Below are 14189 nucleotides of genomic sequence, written 5' to 3'. Positions count from 1 at the left end.
TGGGCGGGGGTGTGAGGGTGACTGCATAGGTGGGTGCAGCGTGAATTCTGCACTGGCTGAGTGGGGAGGAGGCTTTGTTTGCCTCAGTGTGTGCTGGGGCGCTGGGCTATGACCACAGGGAAGACCACAGGGAAGACCTTTGATCCCAATGTGCACCAAGGCAGAGTCCTCTCAGTCAAGCTGCCAGCCTGTGGGGCTGCATCTTCCTGAAGGGTTGCCCTGTCCCTCAGCACTGGGGGATCACAGGCACACAGGCGTGGTAAAAGCAGGGGCAGGGGAGAATCTTTCTTTAGTTTTGGACAAGGCCACTGAAAAGACTGAAAGAACCACCCCCTAGCTGGGCAGGATTGAAATAGAAATTGTATCGGGTCCTTCTCACCTGGAGCCTGGGAGAAACACAAACCCAGGGCTTCCCAGGCTCCCTAGATATGGGAGACAAACCTGTGTGGACTCTCAAGACGGGGCAGGTTTGGTGACCCTGTCCCTTCCTCCACTTTGGAGATAATGAGCCATCCCTTTTGAAGGCAAGTCCTGTGGGGTGTGACCTCAGTAGGCCAGGGTGGCCTTAGCTCTGGAGTCCCCCTTTTGACACAGTATTTCCCCCCAAATCTGAAGCTGACCTTAAGCTAAGGTTTTGCCTCGATTAAAATGCAAAAGCCCCTAGGATCATGGTCACCTCCCCAGGGAGTGAATACGATTGCTTACTCAGGTAGCACATGCTGTGGGGTATAACACCTGGGCCAGGCACTGAGCAAGACAAAGAGGCTACAGTGATGGGACCAACTCCAGTCAGTGTGTCTGGAGAAGACCTCCAGATGGAAGAGCAAGGTGGGAGGGCATAGAGCCAAGGCTGAAGGGACCCCGACCCTGTCCCGATGGGCCTCAGGGTGGAAAAGGCCTCCAGGTGGAAGAGCAAGATGGGAGGACATAGAGTCAAGGTTGAGGGGACCCTGACTCTGTCCCAGTGGACCTCAGGGTGTCAATCCTGGCAGAGGCACCCTTGGACTGTTCACCTCTTAGTGGTTCGGTGAGCAGGATGCTTGGGGATCTGGGGCCCATTCTCACCTTGCTGTGTTCTGCCCCAGGCACATTTTGGAAGAACCCGCAGTTCCTGCTGTCTGTTTGGAGGCCCGAGGAGGGCAGGAGATCCCTGAGGCCCTGCAGCGTACTGGTGTCCCTGCTCCAGAAGCCCAGGCACAGGTGCCGCAAGCGGAAGCCTCACCTCGCCATTGGCTTCTACCTTTATAGGGTAGGTGGACCTCTGAACCACAGGGGCATGGGACCAAGCATGGGGGTCACCAACAGTTACCATGTCTTCCTGTTTCTTGTCTTCTTCACCATCTGTCTCTGTTCACAGACCTGGGTTTTCAAATCCAGGCTCTGTCCTTTAGGAACATGTGATTTAGAACAAGTCACCTTCTTGCACTAGGCCATCAGTTTCTACAGTGGCATTTAGGGAAAGGGGAGAATAAAAGAGGATTATGTGGTAGTGCTTGCTATTGTGCCTGGCACATAGTATAATCAATATTGGCTTCCTTTTTCTCTCCCCAAAAGCCAAGCATTCTTTCCCTCCCTCTTTTCCAGAAATTCCAATGATGGATTAAAATGTCACTGATAGAAGAGCAGGTCTTGTGGGAGGGGACAGGGCTTCTGGGTAGAGCCTTGTATGTCAGCTGCTATTCGGGTTTCGGCTTATGGAGGAGCCAGATTCCCTGCCTAATGAGATCTCTCTCTTTTTATTTTTGTTTTTGTTTTTGTTTTTTAGGTGAACAAGGTGAGTTCTGCACTTGACCGGGTGGCCCTAGTTTGGGGTGATATCACATGTGGCCAAGCCTCCACGGGATTTAGTTAGACTGGAGCAGGCTTATACTGTGTAAGAAGCTATGATAATGCCTGATAATGAGAATGTCTGCCAACGGCCTGTGTGTATATGAAAGTAAAGTGTATCTGTTAATCTTTTTTATCCGAAGACCCCCAAGAGATCCTCATGCATCTGTGGAAAATCTCAGCGCCTAGCATAGAACCAATACATTTTAGAATTTATTGAATTCCTACACAAATACCTACGGCTAATATTGAAGGCCACCACAGCATAGGAAAGATGATAAATTACAACCTTGACTGGGTTATGACACCCAAAATAAAATGGATTTAAAACATACAGGACATCAAAGACCATGCAGCCCGCCTCCCTAGGGAGAAGGGACAAAGGCTTGGGGACGTGTGGCAGGAGCGTGAGTAGAAGGACAAGAACACCTCCGTGCTTCAGCTGCTGTGGCAGCCAGGAGGGGTCAGGGAGGAAGGCCCAAGGAATCCCAGCTTCTGAGGGAGGCAGCTATTATTTTATTTCCCAGAGAAAACAGGAGCAAAATGCTTAAATTTCTCAGGTTGGATTGAATCGAGTAAAAGGATTATTGTAGAGAAACCATTTTACACCGGGTCTTTTTTTGTTGTTTTTCTCGCAGGAACACTGAGTACTCTTAAATTTGCCTATTAATTTCAAAAGACAAAATTATTTATGTCATGCCTACTTCTAAATAGAATTTGGGTCAACCTACAATAAAAAGGTGTGAACAGAGGAAACCTGCAAATCAGTTACAAAATTTAAAAGCCATTAAAAAATAACAAAGAGCTGAGGGTTAGGTAGGCAGTTGCTTCTACCAGGAAAACTAAACCCAGGACAGCTACTGTGGATCATTGTACAATTTAGCTCTGAGATTCCTAGTAGCCCATGGCAAAGAGGTCAATTGGATGATTCCCTAGTTCTCTTGTCTCATAAAAGAATGCCTACATTATCAGGATATGTATTTTATTTCCCAAATGTTAAGGAATTTGCTATATATCTGTTTATGTGGGTAGATGATGTCTTTGTTTGCAGTTGTATATAAACTGGAGAGAGGATCCTGGTGTGGGTCTCCTCTCCCTCTGTAGCCCTGAGTGAGAACAAAGGGGAGAGGAAGCACGAGAGAAAAATAGGGAGAGATGGAGAAACAAAGGAGGCAGAGAGAGAGAGAGAGAGAGAGGAGAGAGAATATGAATCAGATAAAACAAAGCAGATACCCAAGAAATGTCGGAACAAGAGCCCTGATTCGGGTCTTCCGAGCTCTTGCCCAGTTCTCTTTGTCCTTTACAAGGGTGTTTTCCCTGAGATGATGCAGAGTGCCAGCTTATCTATGTGTAGCTCTGTGCTGTAGGTGGGGAGGTGGTGGTGGTCCATCTGTATCTGACCATAAGTCATGCTACATCACATACATGGAGGCAGCATCAGGAAGGGTAAAGAACAGGAGCATTGGAACTCAGCTGTCCTGAATTCTGATGAGGCTGGGACTGTAACCAGCTGATGACGCTGGGCAGATAATCTCACCTCTCTAAGCCTCAGAGCCCTCAGCTGTAAAATGGAAATGGCAGGCACAGGGACATTCCTCACATCATTTAGTGCTGGTGTTGTTTTTAAGGTAAGTCTCAAATCAAATGACATGTGTTTATGTAACCCCTGATAGGTTCCAACAGCGGTGCAGCCCTCCACACACATATTCTGGTTTTTCCTTCCTTCCCCACTTGTTTCATCCTCCACTGGGGCACATTGGATTTGGCAGAGCAGGGGCCACTTTAGTCCTGGCTCAGAGCTTTGAGGGCCTCAGGCCTGGCCACAGCCCTGGGTCATCACCTCCCCTGCTGTTCTTCTGTCCTCTACCCACAGTACCATGATGACCAGAGGAGACTGCCCCCCGAGTTCTTCCAGAGAAACACTCCTCTGAGCCAGCCTGATAGGTTTCTCAAGGAGAAAGAAGTGAGTCAGGAGCTGTGTCTGGAACCAGGGACATACCTCATCGTGCCCTGTGCATCGGAGGCCAACCAAAAGTCAGAGTTCATCCTCAGGGTCTTCTCCAGGAAGCACACCTTTTAGTAAGGACACAAGGTCTCTCCTAGAGGGTGGGGACCACTTGGGTGAGAACAGGCAAGGAGGGCAAGGTTGGAAATGGCAGAGACCAGGGTCTCTGCTGCTGAGACAGAAGAGAGATGGGGAGAGCAGGAGACCAGGTGACTTTCTGCATGGAGAACATCCCTCCCATTCCTTCCCACCCTCTTTCCACTCACAAATTAATGCCATGCTAGACGTTAGAGAGAAAAAGATAAAACACGCATGGCTCCTGCCCCACTGAAGTTCAAGGTCTGGAAAAAACACAGATATATGAGCAGTTATTGATCTTCCAGTGCACCCAGTGTAAGCATTTTGTATGCACAGGGTGTTATTGTTACAAGATACTCAAGGAGGAGAATTTGAACCAACTCCCATGGTCCTGGGGGAAGCAGGAGTGGCTTCAGGGAGGGGGTGACTATTAAAAGATGCATAAGGGGTTGCTCAAATGAGGGGAGGCTTTCATGAACTAGCAGGGTTCCATTCTGCTACTGTATCCAGTTGAATTAATGTGCACATATCCCAACCAAACATATTATTTTGCCTATGATTGTTTTACCTGCCAGGTTTTGTGTTTTTTTTTGGTTTTGTTTGTTTGTTTGTTTGTTTTTTATGTTTCGGCTGCAGGTAGTTTGACTTGATCTCAGGCAGGCCCCAATGCCATGTCAGACCACTAAGTCTCATGCTCATCTGTTAAGACTAGTTAGATGAGGGTGCAGGGAATTACAAGCAGTGTGCTGTGCACATGGCTGGAATGTACACTTCAAGGGGAAGCAGGAGGTGAGGTGTGAGAGCTGGGTGGGCCCTTGTGGTGCCTCAGTGAAGGAACATGGAAGACAAGCTCCCAGGAGAGGGGGAAGATTGGCCAAGAAATTCCCAAGAGGAAACTCTGAGTTTTTTGTTTTTTTGTTCTCAGTGAAATTGGCAGCAATTCTGGTGTCGTCTTCTCGAAGGTGAGTAGTCTGGTAGAATTCCATGTGGCTGGGACTGCTTTCCAAGATGAGATGTTGAGTTTCTCTCTTCAAGTTAAGGAGTCAGGGGAGGAGATATGCAGATCCTTACAGACCCTGTTCTATGGCAAACATTACCCGTTGTATCCTAACAGTACCCGGGCTTTGCTGTTTTTGCACCAACAAAGAGTAGAGAACTACCCTTCTGATCAGGTCCTTGTCACTGAGGGTCCAGAGCCCCGGCTGTATGAGTTACATCTCTACTTTCTTCTGCTTCTCTTTATGTGGTATTTCTTTTGTCCATTTCACTGTTTGTGATTTCCCCAAAGTCAGGGAAAATTGGAGAAGCAAGAGCTGTTTGTAAATGCTATGGTGTAAAATTAAAGACAATGCAAAGTCAAGCTCATGGTTTTCAGAAGCCTGGAAGCCATGAGACATTAGGGTGTGCACGAAAGTCCATTTATACAGGTGAATAATTATGTCTTTCTATGTGTCTCTTCCTATAGGAGATAGAAGACCAAAATGAAGGGCAGGATGAATTCTTCACCAAATTCTTTGAAAAGGTTAGTTGAACAGGTATGGTGGGGGCAGGGGGTTGGGAAGAGCAGGGGAAAAAGTGGAGCATATAATTTTATAAAGTATAGGTTTGTATCTGCTTGAGGCTGCGTAGAAACTGTGATTTAAGGCTACCTATTCCCCAAACTGCCACTTTCTATTAAAGTCCTCAAGTTTTTAGACAAATGAGTAGAGCCATTGTCTAGAAGTCTCCTGCAAAATGATTCTCTGTTCTTGGAAGCTGCATTGATTAGTTGTAGGGAAAGCAACTGTAATCTTTCATCCCTGAAAACATGGGATATAGCAGAGTAGAGTGTCAGAGTTGGGAGTAGGATGGGGAGGAGGGTGCAGAGCATGACAATGACAAGCCCTGGGGGCCTTGGGGAGGGCCATTGGAGGGGAGCCCATGGAGAAGGGGCCCTTGAGTGGTCACCAGGAGAGGAGGTGGGACTGATAAGAAGGGGGAAGGCCTGGGACACACACTTGGTCTCTGCGGCTTCTTCCCTTGGGCTGACCCAGATGTGAGTCTAGCAAGGGCTGATAGTATGAGTGCAGGGCTCTGGAGGCCACGCTGTTCTAACCTGCAGGACACTTAGAAATAGGGTGAGAAACATACTGGAAATCTGGGGTCTGATATTTGAGCAATGTCACTAAAACAGAGAACATGAGCTCCTTATGTTAGTGACATTCCTGATTTAAAGTCACAATTTACCTGCCTTGCCCATCTGGAATTTTGTTTAATGTAGCTGGAGAGGATAAATCAGAATCTTATATGTATTGTTTATTAAAGTTTTCCTCCATACCAGTGGTTTCCAGACATTTGATGCTGCAATCCTTTTATCAAACGAAGTCGCATAGAGAATCCCAATATATATGAAATAACTAAAAATTGCATATTATGAATATGCTTCAGTTTTTAAAATTCAGATGTTTGATACTTATATTTCATTGATATATTTTAAAATCAAATGTTCATATAAAGAGTTTCTTTTAATAAACTCTAAGATTAAAATCTGGAGTTTTGACTGATGACGTTTTATTGAGAATGAAATTCAAACCAAATTGTTGACTAAACTTCAGAAGCATCTGGATAGCACCTTTGAGAATCACTATTCTCTATAAACCTACCGAAAAGTCATGCTCTGCCAGGATTCTCTGGGGTTGGCACCCAGTTAAAAAGCATTGTGAAGTTCTTAGGAAATCCCAGTTTAATTTCATAGCCAGTCATATGACCCTTCTGCTATCTAATGAGCCTTCAGTAACAGTTATTTTTTCTTGCCAATCTGCTTTCTATTCAGTATCCAGAAATTAATGCAGTTCAATTGCAGAACATCCTGAACCAGATGACCTGGTCACGTAAGTGTTTTAGAGCCATTCTGTAGGACTCAGAGGGGATGCAACTTTTCTAAACTCTGGCTTTGTTTCTCTTTCCCTTGGTAGGATGTATGAATTACTGAGCACTGGTCTTAACTGTGGCTGTATTTTACACAAGGGCGGATTATGTGATCTGAAAAAGCAGTAAGGAAATTTATGCAGCTTTGAAAATCATTATTATTTTGCTTACTTTGGGTATAGAGATATATGGCAGTGAAAATGAAGATTCCTGCCATTTTGCTAGTCAGAAAGGAATAACTGAGTACCTCTTTCTTGGCTTATCAGTTCTATGTGGCATATCAGTTCTCTGCACCCATTTCCTCAACCTGGGATATAAATATTAAGTATTAACTAGCTTACCCAGGGAACTGTCTGATGAACTCATGTTAAATTGATCAAGCTATAAAACTCTGGAAGGAGAGCACACACCACCTAGAAGAACTGCAAATGGGTAGCGTGGAGGCTTTCACATGAAGCCTGGGATAAATTATTAGAAAGGCTTAAAGTCCATATAAAATATTTTGTACATATATTTGGAGTGAGAAGAACACAGAAGAAATAGGCTGATTTCTCCAGGGAGACGAATGAACTTCAAAGTAAAAAATGTAAAACAACTAGAGTATTTGCTACCAAAGTTAGATGATTGCTTCTTCTTTCTATGAAGCCAAGATTTCAAATCCAGACAAATTACAGTCCTGGCTATTGTGTGATTCAGGGTTTGAAAGAATTTGCAGAAGGCTTCTCAAAGCCAAATTCAGTTATCAGTAAAACAGGCAGAGGGAAGACTCTAGGAATTGTAGAACGTAAGACTCCCCCTCCCGGCTGAAAATAAATTCTAGGTTCATTCTAGGGAAATTACCTAGAAGAAATGTCTTGTGCACATTTAAAAGTTTTTAAAGGCCTTGATTGCATATATACAAAATGGTTTTCCAAAGCATTTATGAACAAATTGCTTTCATTTAGTCATATGAGAGGGTTCTAGATGGATAGATCAGAGAAATACTGTAGATTTTGGCAAGATATTTGGTGAGTCTCCCATGATAAATGATAAAACGTGAATTGGAAAACAATAATAGTAGATGTATTTACAACAAATCTTATCACCATTCTCAAGAGTTATACAAATATAAAACTAGAGGGATAATTCTATCCAGTTACAGGCAAAAGTCTATATGCTTAGATGTTTAGATGAGAGTTCTTAAATTCCATCTGCCCTTGGTCCTGTTCATTTCCCCAATTTTTATTAATGTCTTGGAAGAAGACATGGAATATAGGCTTATTGGAGCTGCAGATGGCACAAAGCTGGGAGAAATCATTAATATAATAGATAGCAGAATTGAAATTCAGAATGTTTTCAACAAGCTGTGCCCAAACCAAAAAGATGAAATGCAGTCAGGAAGATAATAAACCACTGCCATTTTGATGTAGACCATTTTAAAATGGTAGCGCAAGTTCTTAACAGAAGAGACCTCATTTTTGTGGCAGTTTATGTGAAAGATATTTGGTTAATTTAGTTGACCTCTAGCTAACATGAACTAATTGTTTCAAGTTGCTGCTAAATAAGCTCATACAAATTCAGGCTGCATTTAATGGGAGCATTTAGATGAGTGTTTTTAAAATTGTGTTCCTGGAAACGTTAGAAACCAAGAGGTTAAGTAAGTGTTCCATGAAATAAAAGGGGTTAGCTTCTGTGGTCAATTGTACAATATGTACCTCACATACAGTAAAGTGCATGGCGAATGAAGAAAAGCATCAATAGATGCAAAGTATCCCACATTTCTTTGACCACAAAACTCTTTCTCTGCAGAAAATCTCCTTTGAAACATAATTTGGGAAATGCTGACTGAAAACTGGAAGTGATAGGTGTACTGTATTCTGTTCAATCAAATTGCATCTGGAAGACTGTGTTCAAATCTTGGTACCATATTTCAAAGAGATACTGGCAAAATATAGGGCTCAGAAAAGGGTGTCGAGGGTTTAGAAACCATTGCATCTGAGGAGTAGTTTGGGAAATATTCAGATGTTTAGAAGCAAAAGCAGAAGTCAAAGAAGAGACAAATACCTTTTATGCTTTTCTGGAGGTGAAACTAGGACCAGTGAGCCACTATTATAGGAGGTTCCTTTAGACTTAATGAAAGAAGTTTCTCCTAACTGAAGCTCTTCACCCATGTGAAAAAGTGAGCACCCGTAACTGACAGACCATCCATCAAGAAACCTGGGGAGGGCTGGGCGCTGTGGCTCACTCCTGTTATCCCAGAGGCTGAGATGGGCGGATTACTTGAGGTCAGGAGTTTGAGACCAGCCTGGCCAACATGGTGAAACCCTGTCTCTACCAAAAATATAAAAAATTAGCCGAATATGGTGACGCGCTCCCGTAATCCCAGCTACTCAGGAGGCTGAGGCAGGAGAATTGCTTGAACCTGGGAGGCGGAGGTTGCAGTGAGCCAAGATTCTGCCACTCCAACCTAGGCGACAGAATGAGGCTCCAAACAAAAAAAAAAAAAAGAAAGAAAGAGACAGAGAGAGAGAGAAGGAAAGAAGAAGAAGAAGAAGAAGAAGAAGAAGAAGAAGAAGAAGAAGAAGAAGAAGAAGAAGAAGAAGAAGGAGAAGAAGGAGAAGAAGGAGAAGAAGGAGAAGAAGGAGAAGAAGGAGAAGAAGGAGAAGAAGGAGAAGAAGGAGAAGAAGGAGAAGAAGGAGAAGAAGGAGAAGAAGGAGAAGGAGAAGGAGGAGAAGGAGGAGAAGGAGAAGGAGAGATAAAGAAAGAGAGAAGGAAAGAGAGAAAGAAAGAAAGAAAAAAAGAAAGAAAGAGGAAAAGAAAGAGAAAGAAGGAGGGAGGGAGGGAAGGAAGGAAGGAAAGAAGGAAGGAAGGAAGGAAGGAAGGAAGGAAGGAAGGAAGGAAGGAAGGAAGGAAGGAAGGAAGGAAGGAAGGAGAAAGAAGAAAGGAAAAGAAAAGAAAGAAAGGTTTACAAGAGCCTTTGCAAAAGCCTTGGGACCCTATGTTTTCCATTTAATAACTAGGTGGTGGCTGCCCCCATGCACAGATCAGGAAACCAGGGCTAAGGGAAGTTAAACAACATGCCACAAACTCAGCTGTCCTGTTTCTCAGCCCTGCAATTTTTCTAGCAAACGCACTCCCTTTCTAAGTGGCTAATTGTAATCAATGTTTGATCATCCATACTATAGAGAGGCATATTGAATAGATAGCCTAAGGGGGGTTGTTAAAACAAAAACAGTCTGCAGAAACCGAGAGACAGTGCAGGATTAGGTGTACAGGCATGGGACAGGTCCCAGCTCTGTCACCAGCTGTATGAACTTGAACAAAATCAGACCCTCTCAAAAGAAGGAAGGAAGGAAAGAAGGAAGGAAGGAAGGAAGGAAGGAAGGAAGGAAGGAAGGAAGGAAGGAAGGAAGGAAGGAAGGAAGGAAACCTGAGGAAAGAATCCCCCAATTCAGGTGGGAGCTTGAAAAAGTTGACCTCTTGGATCTCTTTGAGATTTGGGAGTTCGACTCTGTGATCCTGGCCCTCCCTAGGTACAAAGGGCATGTTCATTTGGCCCTCTGTGTAAGCAAACCCAAGCCATACCAGGCGTCCCCTACAGCATTTGACTTTCTCCATGGGTGTAGGAATGACCATCACCCCCTGTCTCTCTACTGCCTTCCGTTCTTACTCTTCCAAGCCCATGTACATTTTGGTCATCAGACCCCACAGCTGGCCCACGCAGCACTGCCTCCTCCTGCTCAGAAAAGGGGTGTGCAGACCTGGGGCCAGCCCCCATGTGAACTCTTTCTGCTCCTTCACAGATCTGGGGACCAGACAGCCCTTCTTCAGCCTGGAAGCCTGCCAGGGTATCCTGGCCTTACTGGACGTATCCTTTCAGGTCTGTGGGTGGATGCTTGCTGTCGGTTGAGAGCTTCACTCTGGAGCTAGACAGAGTGGATTTGAATCCCAACCCCACCCCTTGCTCATTGTGGGATCCTGGACAAGTCACTGAACTTCATTATGCATCCAGATGCTCATCTGAAGCATGGAGAGAGTGTTGAAACTTACTTGGTAGGATTAATGTGGGAATGCAAATGAGATAATACAGGTAAAATGCTGGGGTCAGAGTTATCGTCTAATAGGTGACCAATATTAGCCATCTATCACAATAATGTCATTTCCTGGGAATGAGGATGAGGCAGCTAGAAGGTGGTGGTTAGTAACAGCTCTCCAGGTTTACAAGAGCCTTTGCAAAAGACTTGGGACCCTATGTTTTCCATTTAATAACTAGGTGGTGGCTGCCCCCATGCACAGATCAGGAAACCAGGACTAAGGGAAGTTAAACAATATGCCACAAACTCAGCTGTCCTGTTTCTCAGCCCTGCAATTTTTCTAGTAAACGCACTCCTTTTCTAAGTGGCTAATTGTAATCAATGTTTGATCATCCATACTATGGAGAGGCATATTGAATAGATAGCCTAAGGGGGGTTGTAAAAACAAAAACAGTCTACAGAAACCGAGAGACAGTGCAGGATTAGGTGTACAGGCATGGGGCAGGGCCCAGCTCTGTCACCAGCTGTATGAACTTGAACAAGATCAGACCCTCTCCAAGTGCTCATTTCATCAACTAGAAGATGGGGGAGTTAATGCCGACCTCACCTGCTACAGGTGAAGTGTGTAACTCAGTGATGGATTCATGGTGAGGGCTCAAACAGAGATGGGGTGTGGTGGTACTTTGACCCAATGTCTCTGATGCTAGGGGCCTCTGGGCATGGTCTACAAAGCCAACCATTAAACTTAAAAAACATGTGAAAGGCATCCTTAGCGACCCTGTGCCTGACTCCTTCCATAAGCTGGTTTTTAAAACAATAATGAAAAAAGATTACTATTTTTAAAATTTAAATCACATCAAATTGGCCATGTCAAAATATTCTGCCTCAATACGAATGGACACTTCTCAAAAGAAGACATTTATGCAGCCAACAGACACATGAAAAAATGCTCGTCATCACTGGTCATCAGAGAAATGCTAATCAAAACCACAATGAGATACCATCTCACACCAGTTAGAATGGCAATCACTGAAAAATCAGGAAACAACAGATGCTGGAGAGGATATGGATAAATAGGAATGCTTTACACTGTTGGTGGGAGTATAAACTAGTTCAACCATTGTGGAAGACAGTGTGGCAATTCCTCAAGGATCTAGAACTAGAAATACCATTTGGTCCAGCCATCCCATTACTGGGTATATACCGAAAGGATTATAAATCATACTGCTATAAAGACACTTGCACATGTATGTTTATTGCAGCACTATTCACAATAGCAAAGACTTGGAACCCGAATGTCCATCAATGATAGACTGGATTAAGAAAATTAACATATATACACCATGGAATACTATGCAGCCATATAAAAGGATGAGTTCATGTCCTTTGCAGGGATATGGATGCAGTTGGAAACCATCATTCTGAGCAAACTATTGCAAGGACAGAAAACCAAACACCGCATGTTCTCACTCATAGATGGGAATTGAACAATGAGAATACTTGGGCACAGGGTGGGGAACATCACACACCAGGGCCTGTTGTGGGGTGGGGGTAGTGGGGAGGGATAGCATTAGGAGATATACCTTACGTACATGATGAGTTAACAGGTGCAGCACACCAACATGACACATGTGTGCATATGTAACAGACCTGCACGTTGTGCACATGTACCCTAGAACTTAAAGTATATATATTAAAAACTCAATAAAGGATGCTAAGAAGAAAAAGGTAGGAGTGAAAGGAAGAGGCAGTGGGATATGTCATATTTAATTTGTTTATGTTTAGATATAAAAGACTTCGTGTGTATTAAAAGTATGTCACTATCTATTAATACTACTGGTACTCTACCAATAATAACAAAAGGTAACATTTCATAGCATTAAAAAAATTCTGCCTCACTTAATGCTAGCTGTGATCATCACCATCATCACCTCCATCATCATCACTTCTCCCAGTGCTGCTGTGCTCTGGGCTCATTCTGTCTTTTCCTAGCAAGAGTGAGGGAGCCCTGGGCTGGACTGGCCAGCGAGGTGAGGCCAACTAGCAAAATCAGACACGATCAGACATTGAATGAGGCCATCCACAAATTGCACATCACTTTGTGGAGGGCTGATCACTGCCTCCAAAGCATGGATGAAACTCTCCCTGGCAGCTTTTACCTTAACCTATTAATCAGCTTAATGCGTCGGGTACTATGAGCATCCAGGAATTCAGGGATCTGTGGAAGCAGCTGAAGCTCTATCAGGTAAGAACAAGTCTTAACCACACCTCTTTGGAAGATGGTGTAGGAATGGCAGTTCTGCAAAGCTGTAGAAGATACTTCTCTCGCCTGCAGCCCTTTATATCCAACTCACCAAACCTCTATTCTCCCTTCAGTGAGCACTTTCTTCATCGTTCTCTTCCAAGCTCAGAGAGCTGGTTGCAGTGGTCTCCTGAAGTTTCAAAACACATATCTAATCATGCTGCTTCCTTACAAAAAGCTTTTTAAGACTGGACTTCAGAGAAAGTCCAAACTCCTTGGCACACTTGGAATTTAAAGTCTTTCATAAATTTGCTCCTTCTTGCTCTTCCAATCATTGCTCACAACTCTCCCACTTGTCTCCTAAGTCAGAAAGCTGGAATCACTTTGAAGTGTGGATAATGTGCTTACATTAAGCACATTTACCCACACCAAGACTGTCTATACCCCATGAGAAAAAGACTTTTCTGTTTTTCAGAAACCTTGCTCTGTAGGAAACATAAGGTGGTAGGATCCCAGCATGGACTCTGCCATATTCTTACCCTGGCAGCAGGCCCTGCATGTGGAGCCTCAGATATCTTCAACAGCCCCTCTGCAGTGCTGACAGGGGACACACAGGGGCTCTCACATGGTGCTTGGAAATGCCTGGCTTCCTGAACCTCTTATTTGGTTCTTTGCAGAAGGTTTTCCACAAGCAAGACAATGGGTCAGGATACCTGAACTGGGAACAGCTGCGTGCTGCCATGAAGGAGGCAGGTAGGCACAGGAAGAGCTGGAGCTGTGGGCACACATGGGCAGGGTGCACACTCACCAGGCAGAGGAGAGGAGATGCGTGGCGTGCTGAAGTAACTCTGACATGCAGTGTGGCTCTCAAAGATGTAGATCTGCAATCAACACCAACATTTTTTATCATTGTCACTGTGATCCTAGCCAACATTGATGGAGGGTTGGCACATTCAACTTCTCATTTAATCTTCAACACCACCTTGTTATAATCCCCACTTCGCAGAGGAGGAAATTGAAGCTCAGTTGCCTGGGGTTTAAATCCAGGACTACCGGGCCCCAAAGCAGGTACTTTTGAGCACTTAGCAGACTGCCTCCTTCCTTGAAGGCCAGTAAC

General features: G+C 44.4%; 1 protein-coding gene across 1 annotated transcript in view; it reads left to right on the top strand.

Annotated features, from left to right (window-relative positions):
- CAPN14 (calpain 14) overlaps positions 1-14189 on the top strand; it is a 59045-nt gene that overhangs the window by 40563 nt on the left and 4293 nt on the right. The window contains exons 11-19 of the mRNA XM_038006750.2: positions 1086-1249; positions 1766-1774; positions 3701-3906; positions 4836-4872; positions 5376-5432; positions 6723-6780; positions 10600-10664; positions 13007-13075; positions 13750-13825. Of these exons, the coding sequence (XP_037862678.1) occupies positions 1086-1249; positions 1766-1774; positions 3701-3906; positions 4836-4872; positions 5376-5432; positions 6723-6780; positions 10600-10664; positions 13007-13075; positions 13750-13825 (741 nt within the window). The remainder of the gene's footprint in view (positions 1-1085; positions 1250-1765; positions 1775-3700; positions 3907-4835; positions 4873-5375; positions 5433-6722; positions 6781-10599; positions 10665-13006; positions 13076-13749; positions 13826-14189) is intronic.

Source organism: Chlorocebus sabaeus, chromosome 14 (assembly GCF_047675955.1).
Source record: "Chlorocebus sabaeus isolate Y175 chromosome 14, mChlSab1.0.hap1, whole genome shotgun sequence".
In the NCBI taxonomy this organism is placed as follows: domain Eukaryota; kingdom Metazoa; phylum Chordata; class Mammalia; order Primates; family Cercopithecidae; genus Chlorocebus; species Chlorocebus sabaeus.
The sequence above is the reverse complement of the archived record's forward strand: the minus strand, read 5'-3'. Positions and strand labels throughout refer to the sequence as shown.